Source organism: Nicotiana sylvestris, chromosome 11 (assembly GCF_000393655.2).
Source record: "Nicotiana sylvestris chromosome 11, ASM39365v2, whole genome shotgun sequence".
NCBI classification, from domain to species: domain Eukaryota; kingdom Viridiplantae; phylum Streptophyta; class Magnoliopsida; order Solanales; family Solanaceae; genus Nicotiana; species Nicotiana sylvestris.
In genome coordinates, this window is record NC_091067.1 from 158,719,448 (window position 1) to 158,747,206 (window position 27,759).

Consider the following 27,759-nt stretch of genomic DNA (forward strand, 5'->3'; position numbering starts at 1 on the left):
TGTATGCCTACGCGTTCACGAAGAGGGTCCCGCGTTCGCGTAGGAGAGGGGAAGTTTGCTACCGCGTTCATGACAGGGTCATCGCATTCGCAATGAATGAAATCTGGGCCAAGCAAAGCTGCGCTTCACAAACATGAGGGTCCTTCCGCGTTCGCGAAGAAGGAATTGCCTAGGCAGATATAAAATTTCAAAATTGAGGGTTTAGCCATTTTTATCAAAACTTAAGCTTGGGAGCTCAGATTTTTGAGAGATTTTGAGGGATTTTCAGAGATATCGATTGGGTAACAATTCTTAATTCCTTTTTGCTTGTAACCCATTAATCTAAACATGAATTTATCCTTTAATTTCGGAAATTGCATGAAAATTGAGGGAAGTTCTTAGACCAAGAATTTGAGTTTTGATTGGGGATTTGACATTGGATTGGGGTAATTTTGATATGGTTAGACTCGTGAGGGTGATAGGATTCTAGAAAGTAAATTTTACCCGATTCCGAGATGTGGGCCCGAGGGGCATTTTGGTCATTTCACCTAATTTTGCGTATTAACTTAGAATTTAATTGTAGAATTAGTTACTTGAAGTGTTATTTACATTATGCAATTTAATTGAATGGATTTGGGCCATTTTGAGTTGAGTACTCGTGGCAAGAGCATGGTTTCAGGTTGATTTGAGCTGGTTCGAGGTAAGTGGCTTGCCTAACCTTTTGTGGGGGACCTTCCCCTTAGGATTTGGTATGTTTGATAATTGAATTGCCTTGAACATGAGGTGACGAGTGCGTACTTGAGCTAATTATTGAAAACCCAATTTTCTTTAAGTAATTTCAATTGTGTCATTTTTCCTGTTTTATAATACTAGCAAATTTAGCTTGTTGTTAGCTTAGAAAAGCATGTTTAGTTGGCATAATTGTTTATTTTCGTAAACTGCCTTAATTGCATTATGTAAAGCATGTTAGGGTAGAATTTTATGTTTTTACTTAGTACAAAATTGAGCTTATTGATCATTCCTTGTGTTGTTGCTGTTTGTTTTACATTGGGACGACAGAACAATATTCTGGGAGATCCCCCTGCACTTTTACATTAGAACTATGGAACTGCACCTGGTAGATTTCCCCTGTACTGAGTATTTACATTTGAGGCTACGGATCGGTATTTTGGGAGACCTCCTTGCATTATGAGTTGGACTACGGGACGGTATCCCAGTAGATCCACCGGATATTTACATTTGGGACTACAGGACGGTATCCTGGGAGATCCCCGGTTGTTATCTTTGTGCTGAGCTGTACTTTCTTTCTGTGTTTACTTTGACTCTGTAGTAATTGTTGTTGTTCTTCTTATTCGTGTTACTTTCACTATTGTATTTATTATACTGCTCTGTTCTATACTGTCGAACTTTATATTTTTATTTAACCTCAGTAGGGCCATAACCTTCCTCGTCATTACTCGACCGAGGTTAGGCTTGGCACTTAATGAGTACCGCTGTGGTGTACTCATGCCCTTTCTGCGCATGTTTTTCATGTGCTTATCTCGGTACCTCTACTCAGTCCTACCACCCGCGAGGTGAGGCGACTGCTCGAGAGACTTCGAGGTACATCTGCTGCATCTGCAGACCGAGGAGTCCCTTTCTATTCTAGCTTTTAAACATTTGCCCTCCTGTATTTCTTTTCCTTGTTAGATATTCTGGAGTTAGACATTGTTAGATATCCAAAGGCTTGTGGGTTCCGTGAGTTTCCGGATTTTGGGATAGTGTATTAGATTCTGAGAAGTTGTATTGTATATGCCAAATGGCATTTTTAATATTGTTTTCGTTCGATTATTTTGGCTTTTTGATTATTTCTTCCACAAGTTTTGTTTATGTTCTGCACTTGTTAGGCTTACCTAGTCGTAGAGACTAGGTGTCGTCACGACAGTTTACGAAGGGTGAACTGGGGTCGTGACAGGTACATGGCCCATATGTATTGGTTGTAGAATTCCACCTCATCCTTATGCCCTCCGTTACTATCTGAGCAAATGTCCGTTGGGTTCTAGAGAATGAGTATTACCCCATGTCCCTCCACCTCCATCATGAAGGCGAGTGCATAATCCTGTAGGATCATTTCTAGCCGGGATTGAGGGTAAGTTTGTGTGGGTGGATATTGTGTGATGTAAAGAGGTAGCTGGTGTCGTGGTGGATTGTGCCAAGGGTGGTTGATATTGCAATTCATTGTTATGTGGTGGTGGTAGAGAGGTCTGTTGGAGTAGGAGATGATTCTCCAGTGTTGGTGATTTAGATGTAAATGATTCATGCTTGACTTGGATATTTGTATGAAGAGGTTTGCGTGTAGTATTGGAGGTAATATTTGGTAGTGGTATTAATGGGGTTGTTTCAGTTAGTAGGTTATTTGAAGTGGTCAGTAGGTGCGGTTGATTGGATGTGGTAATTGATTATATATGTCTAGGAGGGGAAATGTAATAGGAGTGAATCGTAGGGGACGTGGGTGATTGGTGTTAGGCTGGGTGAAGAGTGAATTGGTTGGAAATAGGATGTACTGATTATTATAGGCTTGGGAGAGTAGGGTTATTAGGACCATCATGAGTTTGGGTTATTAGTTCTATGGAAGAAGAATTTAGGGCTAGTGCTGACAGAGTAGACGAGGTGTACTTCACATCTTTGGAATTATGCCTGTGGCTATATTGTGCATGGGATTGGTTTGATGTGGAATGAGGAATTGGTGATTGGTGGCTATTATAATGAGTAGGCGTGCTGATAGCTGGCTGTATTGGGTTTGTGGTAGTTAGGTCTGTTTTGGGGAAGCTGGAGTTGGGCTTGGGAATGAATAATGCTGGCCCAGTTTGGGTTGTGGTGGGATCCAACATAGTAATATTCGTATTTTCCTCCATTAACACTAGTGTTTTATTATTAAAGAATTTAGGTAAGGTATGTCTGTCTTTTGCTTTAGTAGGGGAATTAAGGAATGGGAGTGATTCTCTAGAGGACTTACTTGTAGGGCCCATGGAATTAATCTGTTGTGGCCCGGCGGCCTTGACATCGCGTGGGTGGTTTGTATGTTGCAGTGTTGAGTGTGGACGTAGTGGTTGAGTTCCTTTCCCGCGTGAAGGGCTGTTAGCTTTTGATCTTGGTGGAAAGGTGACTAATTTCCATTCATTGGCAGGTGTTGCATGTGAAGCAGAGGGTGGTTAAGAAGAAATGATGTTGTTGTTTGATGTGGTTGTTACGGCTTTGGTAGTAGCGTTGGAGACAGTGGTAGGAATGGTAGAAGTTGTGGGAGGGTGTGCTTGTGTGCATAGATTTTTGTTATGGCGTAAACGTCCACATAGTGTACATAAAAAAGTGAGGCCTTCATAGAGTATTTGTTGACAATGATTACCAATGAATATATGTGTTTTTATTAGGCGTTCTAGAGGAACTTCGATACATATACGTGCATATCGACCTCTTGTGGTTGCGGATGTGAATGTATCTACTTCGAGAAATGTTCCAAGTTTTGAACCCACTCTTTGTAAGATTTCAAAGTCGTAAAACTCAGTAGGCAGCTCTGGTAGTCTTATCCATATGGTCGAGTAGTTAAGTTATGCATTTGAAGCTATGAACTTAGGTTCCCATTTACGGACCGATAGAAAATGGTTAAAGATGAACCAAGGTCCTCCATGTAAGGCTTTATTCATATTTTTCTCTTGCTGGAATTTGATTAAGATGAAATCACAGCCAATGTCTAATAGAGGTAAGTCTTCAGTTGGTTGCAATAAGGAGAGAAGTTTTGTTTTGAGTGTTTGGTGACCAATTTTGCATCCAAATACTTTGACTATTGCTAATGATTTCCAAGGCAAGTAGAGACGAGATTTGTTAGTGGATGTTAGAGGTATGAAGGATTCTTGTTCTTGGTCACTAATTGTTTCATCGGATAAATCAATGGGTAGTGGTGGCGTTTGGGTAGTGGTTGGTAGGTGAAGTAATTGTTTCTGATTAAGGAATGTATTTTTCAATGATTGTTTGATGTTCTGAGAGTTTGTTAGGGGGAGTCTATGTGCATGGTGCTAATATCTGATGGTTCCGTGGGGGAGTTGGTGGTTGTTGGGTCCATGGTAGTGATTCTTGCGTATAGGATGTTATGGTTGTAGAGAGATGGAGGAGAGTCTATCTCTACATTCTCTCTTGACTGTGTACTTCACTCTGCATGGAAAAGTTCTAATGTGACTAATAGTAAATATCTTATTTGGTTCAATTTGTAATGTAGTTTCCTTTTTTTTTTAATATTCTTTTATTATATCATGCTTGGATTCTGGTTTGGAATTGTTGGGACATTTACTCTTTTATTTTTGTGTGATGTTGATACCGAAAGAATGGGTTTATGGGAGAATTTGGCTCATTAAGACATTTCAAGGATTGTATATAAAAAATAATTGTGAAGGGGAGAAATGAGTCATGAACTAATTCAAGACTCGTTCCAATGATAAAATATACAATTATATATCTCAAATCTAAAAGAGACAAAATAATTGAAATATTCTAAAATACGCTATTAACACATGTTTTCAAACTTGAACCTTGTTGATATGCTTAAAAGAAAGGATCATGTGCGCATTCCGCGTCTTGATACCTTTTAGATTTACAATAATTATGTTTTGATCATGTGTACACTCCGTACCTTGGTTTAATATTCAATTTCAAAGAGATACCTTGTGTGTGTATCGCATTTGGGTCCAAACAATTAATAAAATATAATAATTAATTAAGCGGTAATAGGCAAACCATAACTAATAAAATACAAGAATAGCCAAGAATTGATTTAAGTGGGACATAAGTCAATAAAAGCGACCGTGCTAGAATCACGGGACTCGAGGGATGCCTCACACCTTACTCTCGGTTAATAGAATTCCTTGCTTAGTCTTCTATTTTCGTAGACCATGAATTAGGAGTCAAATATTCCATTTGACGAGGGATTCAAATAAAAGGTGACTTGGAACACCAAAACTCAATTTCAAGTGACGACTCTAAATAATAAATAATTCCTTTTTAAAATGTCACTTCAATTGGAAAAACTCTTCTAACTCAACCTCGTAATAGGGTTGCGTGGCAAAAAAGAGGTGAGACAGCTCGCTCGCTCTCTCTCTCTCTCTCTCTCTCTCTATATATATATATATATATATATATATATATATATATATATATATAAACAAATCTTATACTCTAAAAATGTGAATATTTTTTGTAGTGTTTTTTTTTATAAATAAAAACTATTAAGAGTAAGATAAAAATTTAAAATATTAAGAATAGACCTAAAAAAAATATTACACTAAAATAATATATAATTTGGGTGTGATCAAAAATAGTTGTTCACACTTATGAGTGGAAATTTGTGGCTCGATGAGCGGTTGAATGGTTATATGATGAGTATGAGGTGGTTGTGAGATGTGTCCAGATGGTTTGATTGTGATGAAAAGAGTTTGCTTGAAATATCTTGATGTCTGTCTTGATTTGACGTATAGTCTTGAGTTATGAGTGTGTTGAAGGATCTTCCACATGATATAATTGGGGAACAAATTAAATTTTCATGTCTTGTTGATGAGTTCAAACACAAGAAGGTTAAGTGATTACGTAATAGTTGCGGCAGTAGAAAGGGTATAAAAAGATGCCAGTTTGATGCTAAATAGGCGAGTTATCACCTCGGGAATAAACTACAGAGTTGTGGTCTTTACAATGTTGTGTGGAGAATTTTCTTTTCTACCAGTAGGGTAGACGTATTGATATTTGAATTTGAATTAGTCAAGAATGTTGACCTGACCGTCAGGAGAATGAAGGCGAGCTTAGTAGACGATTTGAGGTACCATATAGGTTGTGTTGTGTGATCTTTGGAAGAATTTAGTTAAATCTCACTATGGCGTTATGACAGTAATTGAATATGGGTTTTGTGAGTTACTGAATGTTTTGATCTTTGGCTTTGAGCCAAGTGGGGGAGCCTATTATTGATGATTCGATTTCATGGTTATAGGTTAAATTTAGGTTTTGGTCCGAGACATACTTGTGGAGCAGTTACGACTGCAGAGGCTAAGATCGAAGATGACTCGAGCAAGGAAATTTCCTGAATACAGTATTTAATTCACTTATGAAAATATGAAAAATCATTGAATGATTAAGTTGTTAATTGCAAAGAATGTAGTGCGCATGGAATATGAATTCGACCAGTGGTGTTAAGGTAGGGTTCTTTCTTTGAGTGTTGTTGTGCTAATGGGGCATGTGTCTTTTGGCCTGTTTGGGCGATGCAATTTAGATTTGAGCAGAGTAGATGACTCTTGAGAGGGTTCTAATGGATTCAAAATGTATAGGTTGAAATTAAAAAAAATTGAATTTGTATATCACTAGAATTAGTTATTTACATTGGATGGTACTGGGATTTGCAGTAATTTTGTATGACTATGGATTCTACATTCTAGCATAACAAAAGGCAAACGAACAATTTTAAGTTCACATAAGGTTTTTTCAGAATGGGTGTCTTGGTGGTGGTATTTATGAGGGTAATTATGATATGGTGAGGCTCTACATATGTTTTGGTGGCAATATTCTTGGGTTAGGTAGCCTACGTAGCTTGCTCGAGTTAGTGGAATTTAGTTTTGATAGCTTGGTTATTTCAAATGGATTTCAAAGTGTTCTTGATAGTTTCTACCATGGTTTTGAGTCGGATATTTTCTACCTGTGTGAGGAACGTGTTGTGTATTTTGATCTTCCCCTGGATGGGAGCAAATGGAAGGTCTCTAACTAACCGGGTATGTAATTTGTTGGTGACTCAGAATGGATAATAAGAATCTCGTGCATTTCATATGATGGGATGATAGATGTGGTGTGTTGTGCGGGATTGAAATTTACATGTACAAGGTGGTAGTTCAGTCTTGAATAGAAGTTCACGAATTTTGGACAGCATGGTCAGTTTCAGATAGTTAGATGAATGTTATTACTACTTGGTATTTTCTACTAATGAGTGTTCATTTTCGAATGGACATTGTATTTTGACTTACAGATGTTTCATTGGTATTGCGGTACTCACATGATTGATAGACTGCTGATATTCAAATTATTGCTATGTTACGCGGAAGAATTATGGAAGTATTCCTAGTGAGATGATTGTGCATGAAGGATGTTTTAGTCATTCGAGTGTTGGAGTTCTAATAAGTTATGGTGGTCCATGTGTTCTATGAATTTAGGGTCTGGGAGTTCTTAGAAGCAAATTGTTTAGGGGTCGCGGACTGTGAAGGTGTGGCCAAGTTAGTTGTCACGACCCCAAAACCAATCTGGTCGTGATGGCGCCTATCATAAAACTAGGCCAGCCAACAAATCCCAAATCAAACCAATATTTCAAAATAAGGACCTTTTAAGCTATTAATTTAAATAAAATCTCATAACATGAGTCTAAATAATAAGTGCGGAAAGAAAATCAAGCCCGACATTGGGGTGTCACAAGTCACGAGCATCTACTAAGGTTTGAATACAACGAAGACTATCACAGTCTAGAAATATACTAAAAATAGTTTAAGGAAGATAAAAGGGAGAAGAGCAAGGCTGTGGATGTCATGCAGCTATCTTGCCAGCTCCGAAAGACCCGCTGGATGAAAGATCAGTGTTCGCTATTACGATCCGCAAAACACAAGGTGCAGGGAGTAATGTGAGCACGCTAACTCAGTAAGTAATAAAAGTAAATAAAGACTGGGCAGTAAGAAAATACATAATCCACGTTATAACACCATAGTAAGTACAGTATGATTCCCAAAATAGTATATAATTCAAATCATCTTGTTAAAATTCAATTTCAGTAAAAATCCTTTGAAAAATGTCTTTCTAACATTTAAACAGGGATTCAATGAAGTTTAGAGTAAAAATGATGAAAATCATAAATATCCCCTCGGGCAAGACATGTATCATAAACCGTCCCTCGGGCATAACATCAATCAAAACCAACCCCTCGGGCTACCTCATAGTCACTAATGATCAGCTCCTCGGGCATAACATGAATCAAGATCAGCCCCTCGAGTAACAACTTCTCACTCGCTCTGGGTACCCGCACTCACTAGGGGTGTTCAAACTCTAGAGGGGCTCCTACAACCCAAGCGACATAACAAGCTATCTCGTGGCATAATAAATCAGGCCCTCGGCCTCTCATATATCACAAATCAGTACAATAGGCTGCGGTGCGCAACCCGATCCCATGATATCCTCACAACATAGGCCCTCGGCCTCACTCAGTCAGAAATCTCTCAAGCCACTCGGGCTAACAGTAAAACAAGGTGCTCAGCCCAAAATATCATTTATAGTATCAAAATGGAGTAAATAAGGTTGAATTATGAAATCAGTAAAACACAACATGACTGAGTGCAGATATTAAATTAAAATAGTGAGGAATAGTAGTAAAAAGCCCCTAAGGGTCCAAACTGCTTGGCACGAGGCCCAAATATGGCATTAAGCCCAAAACATATTAATACTTTCCAAAGCACATAATTATCAAATAGTTTTCAGTCAAATACGCAACTTAATAGTCGTTGCGGGATGGACCAAGTCGCAATCCCCAATGGTGCACGCTCCTACACTCGTCATCTAGCGTGTGCGTCACCTCAAAGTGGTGAAACAATGTGAAATCCAGGGTTTCATACCCTCAGGATAAGATTTACAATCATTTCTTACCTCAAACCGGACAAAAATCTAGCCCGCAATGCCCTTTCCTCTCGACTCGGCCTCCAAATGCACTGAATCTAAGCAAAATCAGTTTCACATCATTAATACATGCCAAAGGAATAAAGCCGATGCGAAAATTATCAAACTAGCTCAAAAATTCCGAAATTGGCCAAACCCGACCACCGGGACAACGTCTCGGAATCCAAAAAATTCATAAAATTAGAAACTCCTTTCACTCCCGAGTCTATACATACCAAAATTATCAAAATCGGACCTCAAATGACCCTTCAAATTCCCAATTTAAACTCTCCAATTTTAAACCCTAATCCCCCAATTTTCACTCTTAAATCGCAAAAATTTTATGCTTAATCAATTGAAAATCACCATAGAATCGAGTTTTAGGTTCAAAAACATTACCTCAACGAGTTTCCCTTTGAATCACTCTTCAAAACCCTCCAAAAGCTCCAAAATTCGAGTTGAAATTGTAAAGAACACCCAAAATTCGCGAAGGGTTCCTTTAAATACCTTCTACCCAGGCATCTCACACATGCGGCTCCCTTTCACGCATCTGTGGACCGCTTCTGCAGTCAAATCAACCGCACCTACAGTTTTCACTTAAACATCCAAGACCGCATCTGCGCCCCAAGTACCGCACCTGCAATGTCGCAGATGCGTCCAAATAACTGCATCTGCGATTCTTCTCCTGAAGACCAAACATCGTATGTGCGGTCTCCCTGCCGCATCTGCAACCTCGCACATGCGGTCCCCCAATCCATAGGTGCGGAAATGATAGAAGCAGCAAATTCAGCAACACCAACTCTCCGTCAACCACCCAAATTTATCCGATGGCCTCGGGACCTCAACTAAACATGACAACAAGTCACATATCACCATTCAAACTTATTCCAATCTTCAGAACACTAAAACCAATATCAAAACATCAAATCACCCTTGAATTAAAGCCTAAGGATTTCCAATATCTAAATTCCGCAAATGATGCCAAAATCTATCAAACCTCATCCGAATGACCTGAAATTTTGCACACACGTCAAAAATAACACAACAGACCTATTCCAACTTTTGGAATTCCATTCTGACCCTGATATCAAGATTTTCACTGACGACCAGAAAATGCCAAGTTTCCAATTTCGTCAATTCAAGCCTAAATCTACCACAGACCTCCAAATTACATTCCGAACACGCTCCTAAGTTCAAAATCACCTAACAAAGCTATCTGAATTGTGAGAATTCACATCCGACATCTTCTATATATAAGTCAACAACCAGTTAACTTTTCTAACTTAAGCTTCCAAATAAAAGACTAAGTGTCTCATTCCACTCTACAACCACTCCGAACACAACATAACCAACACGATATGATGAAATACAGTTGAACGACACACAAGGAAGCAAAAATGGGATAAACGGGATTGTAACTCATGAAACGACCGGCCGGGTCGTTACATTAACTAGATAATAGTATGTGTTATGGTTAAGTCATTGAGCCATGATTGAGGCTACATATATAAGGGTTAAAATCCCTAAACAAACATGATTAATGCCTTAATGATGAAAGATTTCCGATTTGAGCTACGATAGCACACTTTGTACATGCCTATGCTTTAGCATGTCATTTATACCAGTCCAGGAACATAAGAATCTTATCTCACTTATCATATACCTGTATACCTGTTTAAATGCTCCCATATGATATGCCTGGACTGGAGGCTTGGGACTATACAGGGCGGATTATGTCATTGGCACGTGAGTTGTCAGTGCAGACCCATCTATTGATATTATTGGCACGTGAATTATCCGTGTGGGTTCTATTATTAGCATGTGAGTTGTCCGTGCAGCGTGTATAATTTATGTTTACTTGATCACTTATTTTATTAATTATTTCCTTCCTCTACATGCTAGGATATTTCCTGATCAGGCAATCTGAGAAAATTGTGCATATGCACACACAGATGTTCTTCTCACGAAATTTGATGAGTTGGTTTTCAATATTGTTTTGAGCCGGCTTTAAAAAGTCAGGATTACACCGGAATAGCTAGAATAGTTGTGTTTGGAGATATAAAGTCATTGGACCTAGAATGGATACTATCAGGTATGATTTCAGTGTGTTGGAAGAATAATTTAGAATTCGGCTTAAATAATTAGTTATAGTACTTTTTGAATAAGGGAAAGCACCCTGACTTGTTGATCAGATAGGTGGTTATGAAATTCTGCGTGTTTCTTTCATTAGAGGTAGTGTACGAAGGTTTTGGAACGAGGTTATGTGGAATGTGGGGTTTAATACTAGTACTTAGCTGATTTTGAATAATTACTATGATCGGGAATGGTGTTGTGAGTATACGAGTTGTGTGGCATGTTATGTGATTAAGTTTTGGGTTATGGTTAAGGCTTAATACAGCTTGTTTAGACTTATACAATGTGTAGATGTGAGATTCGGGTCTTGAAAAGAATTTTGGGTGTTAGAAATTAGGTTCCAAGGTTTATGGGCCAAGGTTAAATTAATGATCTTCATTTATGTTGTGTGGTCAGGCCTATATGGAATAGGGTGATGTGGGATCACCCTGGGTATGTGAGTGGTAAGTTGAAATAATGATTTGAAGGTTTAGGAACAACTCTTGGCACGTTCGAGGACGAACGTAAGTTTAAGCGGGGGAGAATGTAACAACCCGACTTGTCGTTTTGAGAATTAGCGTCTCGTTTGGTGTCTTAAGGTCTCGAGCAGCTTTGTAATGTGTATTGTGACATGTGTAATTGTCGGTTTTGGTTTTCGAATAATTCGGGATTAAATGGAAAGAACAATCCTTGTTTAGAAGCTTAAATAAAAAGAGTTGATCAGAGTTTAACTTTTTTACAAACGACTCCCGAATAGAGTTTTGATGGTTTCAATAACTGCGTATGATGATTTCATACTTAGGAATGTGTCTGGATATTTATTTTGAAGTCCGCAATTGAATTTGTCTTGAAATGGCAAAAATAAGAAATTGAAGGTTTAGAAGTTTGACCGGGAATTGACTTTATTGATAACGGGGTCAAATTTGAATTTCAAAAATTGGAAAAGCTCCATTATATTATTTATGACCTGTGTGTAAAATTTGACGTCATTATTGATTGATTTGATATGTTTCAGTACAAATTATAGAATTTGGAAAATAAACTCATAATTCGATTTGAGGCGCGATTCGTAATTTTGGCATTGTTTGGTGTGGTTTGAGGTCGCGACTAAGTTTGTATTGTATTTTAAGACATGATGGTATATTTGGTTAAGGTACCGAGGGCCTTTAATGAGTTTCGGACGGGGTGCGGATCGATTTGATCTTTGTTAAAGTTGCTGGTACACGTTGGACACGGTTGCCCCAACCATTGGACACGATTCAAGAGCTGAAGAAATGAAGGTTCTGGAATTTGTTACGATTAAGCTCATCTCACGGTTGACCTTACGATTGGAACTTTATATCCATTTTAAGCTAATTTCGGGGTTTATTTTTTCCATTTCTCTTTGCCGAATTTTGGGATTTTCCTCCACTCTCTCAAGTACCCAACTCCTCTCTCCTTTAAGGTAAGCAATCCTCATTATGTTAGTGTGAATTTCCATCATTTCTGCACTAGTATTGATAAAATCTACACATAAAATAGTTGGATCTTCAAGTGGCTCTGTAGGGCTACCCTATGGTATGGGCTGTTATCTCGAGGGCCTGGTTAGGCTCTTCTTGTTGGACTATCCTCGCTCAGAGGCTAAAATGAATTAAATTCTCTCTTTTCTTTTGGGAGTGCCTGAAGAGACCTGCTTACCGGAAGGTACCATTCTTTTAGAATGGTGAAAAGGATGGATCCGGACTAGAAGCAAAAATACCGTAAAAATGGCTTCTTTCTTTGTCTTCGCTGGACTCTTTTGTAATATCTTGATGAGTTGAACCAACAAGAGATATTAAGTTCTACCTTCTTCTTCGAGCATGGCCGAGAAATTTCTTCAAGAACTTAAAGGAGGGTTTTGCAAGATTTCTTCCAAAAAAGTAATCCTAGACCTTTAGACTTACATGTATGGATTTATTATAGAAATATGAGTATTAGAACTCATGGTATGGTGATTGGAAGCCATAAATTCCCAATTTAAACGCATAACCATTGTAGAGATTGAAAAATAATTATTTGATGGAATTTTGTTGGTTGGGTATGAATGGTTGGTCACACATATGATGTTGGGAGTATAAATTATTAAAGAATGATGGTGGGATGAATTGTTGGTAAATGGTGGTAGTTGGATGAGCTAGTTCTATGGTTAAGAGATGTATAAATGTATGCCAGCTAGGTGTTTGTCAAATTATCTAAATGGCCTAAACTATGGAGTTGGTTACTATTGTTGGTCCCATTGGATGTTCCTATTGTAGATTGAAGTTGCTTAGTGTAGTGGATCGTTGTAGTATCAATAATGTACGAATTTCAGTTTCGGATCATTGGATTTTAATTGAGGAGATATGAAGGCGCTCAGAGAAGGATACGCACGTAATGAAATTTCGGAGCATCAGTTAGCTTGCTCAATATTGGATTCAGCTTATTCTATGTAAGTAACATTTCTAAACTTGGAGCTGAGGGTATAAATTCCTTAATTACGTGTTATATGATTTGTTTGAAGGTGACGCACATGCTAGATGACGGGCATGTGGGCGTGCACTGTAGAAATTGTGATGTAATTGATTCTGTGGAATTGTATATTCAAATAATCTTGGCATGTACTTTCACATGTTAAAGAAATTGAGCTAAGAATCATATGGAAAATCATGCCTAGGCCATGTGCCGATATTTTTGGGACCCACACAGGTTATAGTATTGTTAAATTAATATTTTCAAAAATGAAAATTCATACCCAGTCATGTTTACTCATTTGTGAGGATATTCATGGATCGAGTTGCATGTCGCAGCAGGCTATATTGGATTTATATATATTATTATATGAATCGGGGCTACACGCCACAACAGGCATTATAGGCTATTGTTCTGGATCGGGGTTGCACGTCGCAGCATGCCTTATAGGCTTTATTATTATGGGATCGGACTGCACGCCGCAGTAGGCTATATTGGCTTTATATAGTGCTTGGGCTGAAGGATCCCCTCTGGAGGCTGCACCCCCCCCCCCACAATGAGCGCAGTTGATATTCATAATTGGGATGGACTTCCCAGGGCATGGATTTGCCTTATTTATTTATATTTGGGGATGAACTTCCCAGAGCATAGATTTTCCTTATTTATTTATTATTTGGGATGGACTTCCCAGGGCATGGAGTTGCGTTATTCATTTATATATAGGCTAGATTGGCCATATACAATATTGAGTGACTGATTGTCAATTGCGGTTTATATTCGGGATAGAGCTTCCTAGGGTATGAAGTTGCCTTATTTATTTATATTTTATTAATATTTGGGTTGGATCTGCCCTGTACAGTACTGAGTGACTGAATGTGCTGAATATTGAGCATGATGAGTGGAAATGGGAGACATTGAGATTGAGTACTCTGAGAGTATGAGTACACGAGTTCATCATTGTGGTGGATTGCATTAGACATGCATATGAAGGCATAGAGAAGCATTTTTCCTCTTGCCATTTAATAATGAAATTTCTTATCTATTGTTAAAGTTTTGATAAAAATCACAGATTTCATATTTACTCATATTTTGGTGATTTTAGCAAAATATTTGAGTTTAACTGTTATTCTTGAAAAGAAAATGTTTATTTTTTCGAAATTGTATACGAGCTGAGCATTTCATTGTTGAGTTATTACTGGTGTTACTTTCATTATATTGTTATGCATTTTTATTGGTTATTGGTTTGGACTCTGCCCTTGGTACAAACTCGTCACTACTTTCAGTCTAAGATTAGGTTTGTTACTTATTGAGTACATGGGGTTGGTTGTACTCATACTACACTTCTGCACCTTGCATGTAGATTTTGGATGTTGATGTTATTGTGCATGACGGGAGATAGCATTGAAGATGTACATGCAATCCAATTACAGCTGCCTCTTGTTCTTGGTAGCTTTAGAATATTTAATATGTTCATGTATTTTCAAACGGATGATGTATTTTTATTTCACACCAACTTTGTAAATTCCTATCTTAGAAGCTCATGATTTGTACTACTAGTCCTTGGGGAGTGTACTAGAGTCACTTAAATATTAATTGAATTGGATTGTTGTTATTTGACATACCTAGAGGGTGAGGTGAGGCGCCATCACGACTTGTTGAATTTTGGGTCGTGACAGTCAAACAACGTCGAAATTATGAATCGCGTATCGAATTGAATTATGAGTTTTTAAATCTTTCAACTTCTATATTTTGTGCCGAAATGTATCAAATCAATCCGGAATAACTTCACATTTTGCACACGAGTCCTAAAGTACATAATGGAGTTGTTCCGATTTTCATAATCGAATTCCGACCCCGATATCAATAAAGTCAACTCCCGGTCAAACTTTCCAAAAAAAAATTATTTTCAAACTTTCACAAAAATGCGCCGAATTGTCCGATGGACATTCAAATTCAAATCCGGACATGCACCTAAGTCCGAAATCATCATACGAAGCTATTGGAATCATCAAAATTCGATTCAAGCTTTATAAAATCAAACCATTTATTTTTTTCAAAAACTAACGGAAAACGCGCCTACGCACCTCGGAATAACTTCAAATTTTGAACATAGTTATAAATATTGTTACAAAGCTGATCAAACTCTCGAAATCCAAACCGGGACCCGATATCAACAAAAATCCAATTATGGCCAAATTTAGGAATTCTTTAAACCTTTAAATTTCTAGTTTCCGTTAAATGGCGATAATTCAAGCTAGGAACTTTCAAATTTGATTTCGGGCATACGCCTAAGTTCCAAATTATGATACAGACCCACCGAAATCGTAAAAATATTGATCCGGGTCTGTTTGCTCAAAACATTGACCGTAGTACACTCAAATGAGTTTTATAAGGTAAAATTTCATATTTTCTTTGTTTTTTCACATAAAAATTTTTTCGGAAAAGATACTGATTGCATGCAAATTGAAAAAGACTGAATGGAGCTATTCGAGTTCTCGGAATACATAAATGAAGGTTAAAATTAAAAATGACCTATCGGGTCATCACAAATTTTGTGTACTCATCATAAACGACCTAATGAACAATATTCATAGCTTCGCAATACTTCGATCCAATGTATCGATCGTTCCAGAGGCTAATATGCTTTGTTTGGGCCGGTAACTAAAAGAAAGTCCTTGCTTTCTCTCGAACAAAGGAAGGGCAGCATAACATTAATTTCAATTGAACAAGCTCAATCTTAAAGAGGTTCATACAAGTGACATACTAACATTTGTGTCTTGCAAATTCTCTTCATAAACTGAAGTCGCTAACTCTGAAAAACTACATTGTGAAAACATTATACACCCGAAGGAACTGAAATTGATTCAATCACGAGCATTTGCAAAAGAAATTTAAAAGAGCCCATTTGGCTTGTATTATTTTTCTTTCACTTGCATCTTATTACAAAAATTATGTCTTGAAAATCAAATGGAAATGCTATAAGGCACACATTGTCCAGTAACACCAGGTCCAGAAAATGGTTTCAACAATTCATAAGGCATAACTCCAGCTCCATTTCTGTTCATCAAATTGCTATCAGCATTTCTACCATCAATAATCCCTTCAAGTTCCTTTAATCTTCCAGAAAACTTTTCGAACGCCGCGTTAATTACAGGATCCTCTGCCCAGTAAGGTTCTATTGTCTCTCCAAGATATTCTTCATCTGGAGAATGATTAGATAAAACTATCCAAAATTGCCATGACTTTTGTTGCCTGCATTTGTGAAGGGAAGCATTTTAATAATGCATCCTCAGGTCTTTTCAAGAAACTCTCCCATTCTTCATCAGTTGGATCCTCAGTTGGCATTTTTGCTCTAGCAGCTGTTGGCCTATTTGGAAAGTAGCCTACATATGCAATAGCAGAGTCAATATTCTATGATTTGAGGACAACATAAATACAATAAGTAGAAAATAATATAAAGATTTTTTATGCTATCAGTGTAGTTTTAACTTATGATAGTAGATAGTTATCATTTTTATCAGTTTACTACTTAATATTTATCGTTGAGATTTATCTGTAATTATTCTATAAATGGATGATTGTGTAATGACTTTCACATCACCGATGCATAGAACTTAAATTTGTTTCAAAACGAGTTTAACCTCTATACACCGATGGTGTATAAGAACTTTTACACTATCAGTGTCAACTAAAAGATAACTATCCACAAAAACTAAGATTTTTAACTTAAAAGATGGGGGGGGGGGGTTACCTGCATAACTGTATTGTCCAAAGTTTACTGCTGCATGGTGTCCAGAAGTTACCCAAACAATTGTTGTGATAATTCCAATTAAGTCATCTGGGGTTTTTAGTTCTGGCCACCACGGCTCATCTTTCTTGTCACCGTGTCCAACATTTTTGATCTCTGACCACCAAGCTTGGAGTTCTGTATCGGATTTTATGAGTTCGGTTTCTGTATAGTAGTGGTTGACATAGTCTGTTACCCATTGTTTAAGGATGTCCCATAGTACAAAACCATCATTTGCAAAAGGATAGTCTTCTATTGTTAGTTTCAAGCCATATTGTGCATCTGGATCTTTCACAGCCATTCCCCTGTTAAAGTTTGCACAAAATAAACGCTTTTTATACTTTTCCAACAAAATATGTATATTTACTTAATATGAGTTTTACTTCTATATACTGTCTGAGTGGAATATTTATACTATCAGATAACTTAAAACATAACTGCATGTAATTTTGCATAATAAGTAGGACCAGTAACATGAGAAATTAGACAGGATAAAATACAATGATAGTAGTAAATTACCTGCTAATGAGGTCTTCAGGGAGTGCCTGTCGATCAAATCGCCATTCAAGACCATAAGCAACAGAGCTTAACTCCACGGCGTATTTGCCAGGGAAGAAGGAACTCTCAATAATGCCATTAGCATTAATAAGAGCTTCTCTAGCTAAGGCATTTATTTCCATAGTATATCTGAAGTGAGGATGCATTAATCTGTATACTGGATGCATTGCACTAAGTTGCCTATTTGTTGCTATGATGTATGGTTCTGTAGCACAATGAGTTCTTAGCCTGCAAATTTTTGAAAAAAATCAATTTCAGTGAATTAATATTTCAAGTGTGTTCTTTCTAACAGTTTAAGCTTTTAGATGAGATGATCACATAGTTTGACGTTGGTATTTACCAAACACATAGATAAACCAAAAAATGATTATAAGCTGGTCAGATATAATTATAAGCTTATTTAAGTACCCTCCAAATGATGAGTGATATAAGAAGCTATGTCGATCAGACTCTTCAAAAATGCTTGTAGATACGTGTCAGATCCTCCAAAAGTAATGCATTTTGGAGGATCCGACACGGGTGCGGCAATTTTTTTGAAGAGTTCGAGCAACATAGATAAGACGTAAGTTGGAAAAATGCATGTGTCATCACTTACCAGTGGCTAACTAGCTGGTGATAGCCAGTCTTGAGCAAGAACATGAGCTTTAGCCAACTTCCATAGCCAAGAACCAGTGGCATGCCAAGTAGGGCAATATGCTTCTTTCCATTGAGGTTTATCATATACCGGTGGCCTTGTTAGCTCAATGGCCAAAGTTCTCAATGTGCCATCTGGTGTCAAGAAAAACAAAGTTCTTGATCCATATAACACTCTTCCTTTGAGTTCATTCACTTTGTTCACATATGGCAACAACAAATCATGATAATCAAGAATAAACAGCTTCTTTTGTTCAACTGCCTGCATTTATATATAACTCAAGAATTAATTAAGCAGGAGGAAGACTATAGGCACAGGCTTGTAAATGGATTATTTGCATTGTATGGCATTTTTTGAGCCCACTTTTTAAATTATATCCCCTTAGTTCACTAGACTAAAAAGGGAAAAAATAAAAAACATATAATTGAAAAATAGCCACAGTTTCAAAAGTAAGCGAAATTTAGCCAGTTTTTTATGTAAAGATAAAATCATAACAAACACATCCTTAAAAATCCATAAAAACTCCAGTATAATATGATGGAGTTTAATTTTTTTACATATGAGATTTTAGCATAATGTGCTGGACTTCCAACATAATATGCTGGAAGTTTAAACGCAGGAGCTCCATAATCTAGCATATTATGCTGGAACTTTCCATGTGGTGGAGTTCCAATATAATATATTGAAAATTTATACGCAGGTGCTCCATAATCCACCATATTATGCTGGAATTTTTCCATGTTCAACGAAACAATGTCTATTTTTTAATGATTTTACAAATGCTGGTTATTTTTCAACTACCACTTCAAAAACTGGCAAGCCAGTGCCATTTTCACCTAAATTTCGCCTTTAAAAGTAGTTGGATGAATTACTTTTTTCTTTTTGCAGCCAAATTTAGCCCACTGAACTAATAGAGGACATAATTTAAAGAGTGGCCTCCAAAAAGGCTATTTATGCAATAAAAGGATGTGTGTCCACAAACAAAACAGAAATAATGTTTTTTCTCGCAATTTCAAAAAAGAGAAAGATTTGTATATACCTCTTCAACAGTCATGAGTCCTCCAATTTCTTGTTCAATTAGCTCTTTTGTGATTGCTGATTCAGGAGGTCCATATATCTCAGGGTCTAACTTGCTCTTCAATGGCCATTCCTGGTTTTTCATGAAGTATTTTAGCTTAGTGTTACAATCTATAAATTGATCTTTTAACCAAATTAGTGCATGGACAGGTTTAGAAAAGACATCAATTATCGAGCAATTTTTCTAAAGCAAGAAGTAAGGAATTCAGCTGCACTAAAATAATAATTGCAAAATAACATAAAATAAACAAGATAATACCATATACGCGCAAGCTGGTTCAGACATCGCGATTGTAAGAGAGAGGAAAAAATGTGAATACCCTAAAACCCCCCCTAAATTATCACGGTTTTATCAGTTACCTACTTAAACTATACGGTATCCTCAACAACCCCTCCCCCCCTACTATATACACCTATATATTAAAAATTCCTCATTGAATTTTTAGTGGAGTGTGTGATACACTCTTCTATTTACTCAATCTAATATGATATATCAATTTAATTAAAATATTTAACTAATAATTAAAAAAATTAAATGGGTAAATGTTTGGGGGTTAAAAAATCAAAGAAAGAGGATGAAGGGATAAACATATGATCATTTGTTAAAAAAAAATATATCTTCCATCCAATCCGATAATGACTACACCGTGTCTCAATCATGATTTTTACCATTAAACATTGGATTTTTCCCATTAACCTTCATTTTCACCAGGAATTTTAGTCTAATACCAGATTTGGGATAAAAAAATTAGGGTTTGGTTGAAAGAAGAAAACCTAAATGAAGAACAAAGATAAGTTTGGAAAAACAAGAAAAGACAAAAATTTCAGATGAAACCCATAAGAATACAGGAAGAAGAAAAATAAAAATTATGAAGAAGAAGGCTAGAATACAATTAAAGAAAATAGAGGGAAAATACAAAAATTAAATTTTTTAAAGAGTGTAACAGTAATTAACCATTAGAAATGGCAAATTGGGGCCATTTTTATTAATTTCATCTCCCAGACGCCTTTTGGCGAGTTATCTTACATATTTAATTAAAATATCGATGAGGATTTTTTTAATATAGAGGGTGATATAATTGGGGGAGGCTTTTGGGACACCAAATAATTTAAATATGTAACTGATAAAAATATAATAGTTTAGTTTAGAGGGGGTTTAGCGTATTCATTCAAAACAAAAAGGGGATAACATACCATAACCAAGCGTATACTGCACGGGTTGAGACCAGCTAAGGTTTGACGAGCAAACTCCACATCATTAAACCAAGAAAATTTGTCCCCTGCCATAACGATGAAAATATATCACTTAATATTTATAAGACATTTTATCAGATTAGTTGCAATTTACTGTTGGATGAATTTAATATATTACTTCTTTTTTATTAATTTTTTACCAAAATATTCGCCTTAATTATATTAACCTTAAATTTGTCGTCTAACTAACTTACAGACACTTATTGCTATAAATTATCTCATCAATGGTAAAATAAAAGTTAAGTTGTTTTTAGATATAGAAAGATAACATTCTTTCTAGGACAGACTACAAGGGAAGAAGAAGAAAGAGGGGAAGAAAGAAAAAATAGAGGAAGAAAAAGGGGGAGAAAAAGTAGGATCAAATAGTAACATAACAATGAGGGATATCAGCAATGTAGCTCGGATCCTCAAAAAATGTAGCAGCATCCTTATCGAATCAAAATATTGTGCATTTTTGGAGGATCTGGATAGGTGCGACGTCATTTTGGAGCATTCGAGCAACATACATAAGTTTGCAGTGTAATATTTTGATTTTTGAATTTTTTTAAGGATCCAAGCAACATATATTTCTATATTTATAGGTTATAGGAACTTACTTTGAAGCAACTCAGGGGTTTCAAAGAGACATCTTTTTTTGTATCTGAAATGGCCTTAATGAGCCTTGGTACGATATTCAACAGGCTACTTTTATTGCTAAGTGGTGGAAGTCTGACTCCGACGTTGAACAGTGAGTCAATCGCCGGAAAATGTGGAAATCCGAGATCGGGATCGGAAACGACGCACTCCAATGCCGGCACCACCGCGTGTAGAACTGAGTACACGGTGTTGCCTGAGAATGTTAAGCTCTTCACTTCTGAGAATGCTTCATCTCTCGGTACATATACAAAGGCACTCCTTAATTCAGATAATGGATCTGCAATATTGCAACCACTAATCGAGTAGTGTAAACTTCAACTCAAGTTAAACATTGGATACTATTGAACTTTTATACTATCATATCAAGAAAAGACTTTACAAATAGAGTTATGTATTGACCGTGCATGTAAAAAGTATGTACAAAATCTGGTCAATTCTAAGATAATTATATATATTTATATTACGTAATAGCCTGGTAAAAATTAACTATCTTGCTATTGGATATTTTAGTAAACTGGTAGATAATATTTTTTTTTACATTATCAATATATATAACATAAATCTTTATCGCTTTTTTTTTATAACAAGCAGTTTGGTAACATGCAAATTATGCTAACATGTTATGTTAGAGCAGGTAAAAGTACAGATAGTGTAAACATAGATTACACGGTTAATGTATATAATTTAGATTCAATCAAAGTTTAACTTGTATAAACTTAAATATTTCATATTATCATATCACTTAAAATATAACCACGGATAACTACCTATAATAAGTAAAATTAGCATCTGGACAATACGACAAACAATTAGAAAATAACATAATAATATAAAAATTATTTACACTGTTGTTTAAAAATAGTATATACTCATTTTGTTCTAATTTAGGTTACAATCTTTCCTTTTTAGTCAATCTTAAGAAGAATGACACGAAATTTAAAAAAAAAAAAAGAAAAAAAAATTGTATCATATAAATTGAAACATTGGGAGTACCTTTCTTGCTTCGTGGACGACCAGTTCTGCATCTTCTAGGATAAGGGAGTTCTTTGCCACCCATTACAGGTCTCTTAGCATCATCACTAGCATCAGGATCTCCAATATCATTGTAAACATCATAATCACATATTCTCTCGAATTGTTTACGTTCTCCATATCCATCACCTCTCATTATTACAAGTTCTCTTTCTCTTAATCTCTTTATTGCACTTGGTGTTTGAGATGGTAGATATGACTGTATATCAATATGGAAATAAACCATTAATTAATAAATTATCTGTTAAAATACAACATGTTGCACATATATATTATAATATCATTTTTGGCTAGATATAGTTTGTACTAAGTTTACTTAATTATAGAAGTTTAACATTCTATTCCATTGTTTCTTTTTATTTTTTCTTGGCATAATAAGGGCAGCGTAGGTCGTAGGGTAGGGTAGTTGTGTACAATGCATTTCACGTTCACTCAGGATCCGAGAAAGGATCACACCTCAAGGAATGTGACGTAAAATCATTCAATAGACTATTTCTAACGTTAGATAATTAACTGCATGCATGTTGTTGTTTACCCATTAGACAAAATTAAAGGCATGTTGCTACAAGAAATGTACACAAGAAGAGCAGCCTGTGTTTGTAATAATAATAAATGCAATTAATAGGACCACTAGGTCCACAATATATCTTTTTGGTACATGTGTCGAGTTTATAAGTGAGATGAAATAAAAACAAAAGTCAATATCGAATACTTAAATGGACCACTATAATGTTCTAGATTAGTATATGTGGTCTTGTGCTGTACTGAAGGGAGTTTGATGCAACGATAAGATTTTTGTCGTGATCAGGAAATTACAGATTTTTAAGTTGCAAAACAAATTTGTAGAAATGTAAAGTAAAACAGTGTACATAAGGGCCGATGTGAGATGGTAGATATGACTGTCATTGCCAAAAGAACAAAACTATATTAAAGAACGAAATCTCTTAGTATAATTGGAGTAACTTTTTATCACTTCAGAATTGACTTCAACTATTTTAAATGTATGAAATGTGATACAAAATTGTGACTATTAAATTATGAAAATTTATAAAAAATATTATCTTAACCGTCATATATATTTCTTATAAAAATATTCTCTAAGCCTTAGTAAATGGAGTTTTCAAATATTTGTAATGGTGAGAGCAGTAGGTAAATGAATGAGTTATCAAAATACATACAAGATGATCGGTATACCATCGTTACAAAAAATTAATTACTATTTTACTAAATAAATTTAAAACCTCTTATTGAGGTTTGGCTTGGGACCACAAATATTATTGAGCTGCTCGTGTTGTACTCACGTTGCGCCCTTTACCCGTTAGATAGAGACATGTGGCTAGCAGAAAGGACAATTTTTTAAAGTACACAAGAAGCCTAGTGTATGTAATATTAAATGGTAAGCAACCCCCATTTCCAATCGAGAGGTTGTGAGTTCGAGTCTCTCCAAGAGCAAAATGGGATGTTCTTGGAGGGAAGGATGTCGGGGGTCTATTTGGAAACAGTCTCTCTACCCTAGGGTAGGGGTAAAGTCTGCGTACACACTACCCTCCCAAGACCCCACTAAGTGAGATTATACTGGGTTGTTGTTGTTGTTGTCTAGTTTATGAGTGAAATGAAAGAAAACAAAATAGATGGTCCAAGAAATCCTCGCCCCCTAAACCCCCCCCCCCCCAAAAAAAAATTAGGCTATTAATCTTTCCGTTTCAATTTAAATGATGTGGTTTGACTTGAAATAAAGTTTAAGAAGAAAAAAAAAAAGACTTTTATAACATCTGGTGTCCTAAAAGCTTAAGTGACAAAAACTTTGTGGGGTCATAACATTTGTGTAGGTAAAACATGTAAAATATAAAGTTTAAAAGTTAAATTATTTTCAAACATAGAAATATATCATTCTTTTTGGAACAGACTAATAAATAAAGAATGTCATTCTAATTGAAACAGAGAGAGTATAAGAAGAATCATACTCCCTTTGTTCTATTTTATGTGATAGTACAGTTTAATTGGACACGATGTTTAAGAAAGAAAGAAAGAATTTTGAATTCTTTCTTCTATAGCTAGATCATATTCCTGTCTACTATGAAAATCAACCAGCTATTTCTTATTCTTGACGAGTAAATCATGTCTAACTCGCGAAACATATGTAAAAAATAACTCACGCTTTTAGATAACCTATTATGGTTCACTAATACTTATAGTTAGGAAATGGGAGCCTTAACATTGTGATCAGGAGGTCATGAGTTCGAGCCGTGAACAGCCTCTTGCAGAAATGCATGATATATATAGGCTGCGTATAATAGATCTTTGGGTCCGGCCCTTCCCTGGACCCCTTGCATAACTGGAGCTTAGCGCACTGGGATGTCCTTTAATACTTATAGTTACGCTACTATGCGAAAAAATCATTATTAATCCTTTTTCCAAAAATATAATAAGATAGTAATTATTTTGGGTAAAACAAATAAAGCATAAATGAAGAGGGAATTTTGGCAAACCTTGTTGGTGAAGAAAATCCTTTTCTCACGATTATCAAATTTGGAGTGAACCCAAGAATTGCAAGTAATATGAACTATGCCATGGGGAAAGCCATCAGTTACTATATTCTTGACATACATTTCCTTGTGGTGCTCATTTTCTACTAAAACTGCTCCAACCTCCCCAAAGTCTTCAGGAATTACAAAATCAGCCTCATAATTTGTGTCACCATCCACATCTCGTCCCCGATGTGCAAACGTCTTAATGCTTGGTTTCTTTATTCCAGTCTCTTTAAAAGAGATAATAGAGAACTAAATTACTTAATAATATTCAAAGAGTGTAAAAATTAAATGCAAGTTAAGAAACACGAATGGAAGTTTTATTAGGAAGAAAATGAGAGACAACTCGAACAATATTTTAACCATGAATTTTATTTTTGTCGAAATCTTATAAATAGTTCATATTGTTAATTATTTTGTCGAACAAATGTAGCAATGCATAGCCCACACTGCCTAATGCATGCCCTTTCTGAAAAATTTTAAAAATATCTTCTTGGTACTTATGTTTTTAAATCCAAAAATTTATTATTATTATTCTTGCTATATAGGAGGATGGGAGCAAATATATATAGGTCCTGCTTCCCACAATCCACTTTAGTTTCAACGGGCTCAAATATTGAATTCCATATATTTTTATGTAGAGCGCTGATATATACTTAAAAAATTGTCAAAATATTTATAAATAATAAATTCTGAGCTCATAATTGTAAGAGTGCAAATGGGTTCAATATTGAAAACACAAAGGTTGAACCTATCAATTTTAAATCCTAGATGGATACACTTTAATTTAGTTTCAACAGATTTTAATTGAACCGGCCAGTATTTTTCATGCAAAGCATAGATATATGTCTGGGACAACGCTAAAATTTCAACAAATATCAAGTCTGAAAATCATAATTTCAAAAGTACAATGAGTGCAGTGCTAAAAATTTTAAAGGACGTTGAGCCCATCGAGTTTAAACAACTTAGTGCAGAAATTAATGAGTGAATTATACGTACTAGGATCAAGCTCAGCAGCAACAATCCACAAAAGGAGAGTTTTACCAAGCAAATCACCAATATCATCAAGCCCTCTCGATAAACCTAAGTTAGTACCTTCAACTGTTTTTTGAACAGTCACCACTGCTTTTACCCCACTGGATTTCTCAGTAGAAGCAAGCACAGCTTTAGTGTTATTTGCAGCATTATAATGAACCCTAAAATTCTTCTTCTGCTTTTGTCTAAGGTTTTTACTTAAAATATTAATGGGAAAAGAGGCTAAGATTTCTCCTGAAGTGAATGAATTAGTAGTACTCCATGGGATTAGGGTTTTTGTAGATTGTGATGTTTGATAAAGCTGAGGCTTCAACATTCTTTTAATTTCTTTTTCTCTTCTTTGGTTAAGAAGATATATGATTTGGTTTGTATAATGCTCTATAAAGGGTTCTCTTTATATAGATGATTGTTTTGCATTATGGTTTTTTTTTTTCGGTTATATCTTTGGCTTGTACCTCTTATTTGCATGGCTAGGGTTACAGATTTTTGCAGATGATAAATCGCGTAGATATATATAATTTCTGTCTACTGATATTTATAAATTCTAGCTGTGGAGTGAAGTTTAAACTGTCACTTTGAACTTCAAATTTCTTCTGCTTGTTGTTTTTCATTTTTTCCAGAAAGCTTCGAATTTCTGGTGCATGAGTAAGCGTAACAGTAAATTTACGAGCCAAATGACGCAACATTATTTGTGTTATTATCATTCATGTGTAGTAATAACGGACAATTGTCTTTCACATGAATTTGTGTCATTATCATCCAGGGCGGATGCATCTTGAGAGCATCGGGTTTTTACACATAAATTTATGTGTAAAAACTCACTAAAATTGCAAAAAATGCTAAATATGAACTTATACTTTAAAAATATAATGGCTTCGCATCCATATGGCTAAATTCTGCATCCATTTCTCGATGCATAATGTGATTTTTCAGTTGTGAGAAGGAAGTAGAAATTCTTCTTTCTTTCATATATAGCCAACCACAAGTTTGTGAAGTAGTTGATTCAAAGATTGATAGAATAGTGTCAATGAACTATTAACATTATCGACATAAAATTTATAGGTGTAGGGGTTAAAGTTTTGACACCGTACTATTAGCGAACAAAGTATAACTTTACCGTTATATAGTGGATAAATTAAAGTTGAAAACAGTTTTGTAATAATATTGTTATATGTAGGAGATCAAACACTCAAATCATGTGTAGTGAATATTAAGAATAGAAGTTGGCAAAAGGAAGAAGATGGTATAGCTAGAATTAAATTATTAAGAATTAACCTAAATGGTCGCCAGCCCAACCGGTTATTAAAAATAGCTAGGAGATGTGATAATATATGTATAATTTCCTACTTACAATGTGTATACACATTAAAAAAATCTCCTCCTTTGGTTTTAACATTCTTTTGTCAATGGGGATGGAATACATGAATATTTTGTCTATAAGGAGCGAAAAAAAAAAACAGAAGCCAAAAATGATATGATTTTATCGTCTAAAATAGACACAGGATCAACTCATTAAGTTGCCTAAATTCATTGGGACATTATTTTTGTAATTTTGTAAGGACAATCAGAGACTTTTGGATTTTTCATACATATGGGCTTTCTTATTTTTCTCTTTCTAAGCTTTCCTAATTTGGGTACTTGAAAGGAACCTAACCAAACATATGGCAATCTAACATCCAATCTTATATGAAATATGGAGAGCATTAACTAATTCTTTTCTTTTTATTGTTGTAAAGGAGTTTATTATGTTTGACTAGAGATTGAAGTAACCATTTTTACTTTTGGAGTAGAAATATGTATACACTCATTATGCTATATTTTTATTAGCATTATTATTACTTACTTAGTGCATATTATTTTTGCTTTCCGAACCGATTTTCGGTATTTGCCAAGAATAACTCAGTGGATTAATTAATGATAAGATGCTTCACGTCCGGCAACTCTTTCTCTCTCGTAGAAAACACCAACAA

The 27,759-nt window shown here is 35.6% G+C and overlaps 1 protein-coding gene across 1 annotated transcript; it reads right to left on the reverse strand.

Moving 5' to 3' along the window:
• Positions 1 to 16,138: 16,138 nt before the first annotated feature.
• On the reverse strand, positions 16,139 to 26,105 carry LOC104247680 (linoleate 13S-lipoxygenase 2-1, chloroplastic-like). Its single transcript, XM_070162584.1, is given in 13 exon segments — positions 16,139 to 16,472; positions 16,474 to 16,631; positions 17,000 to 17,340; positions 17,555 to 17,821; positions 18,189 to 18,215; positions 18,217 to 18,488; positions 19,267 to 19,377; positions 20,499 to 20,584; positions 21,155 to 21,184; positions 21,187 to 21,471; positions 22,188 to 22,425; positions 24,716 to 24,984; positions 25,754 to 26,105. Coding segments are annotated over 13 exon segments (2,697 nt in total). The 3' UTR covers positions 16,139 to 16,211.
• Positions 26,106 to 27,759: the final 1,654 nt, after the last annotated feature.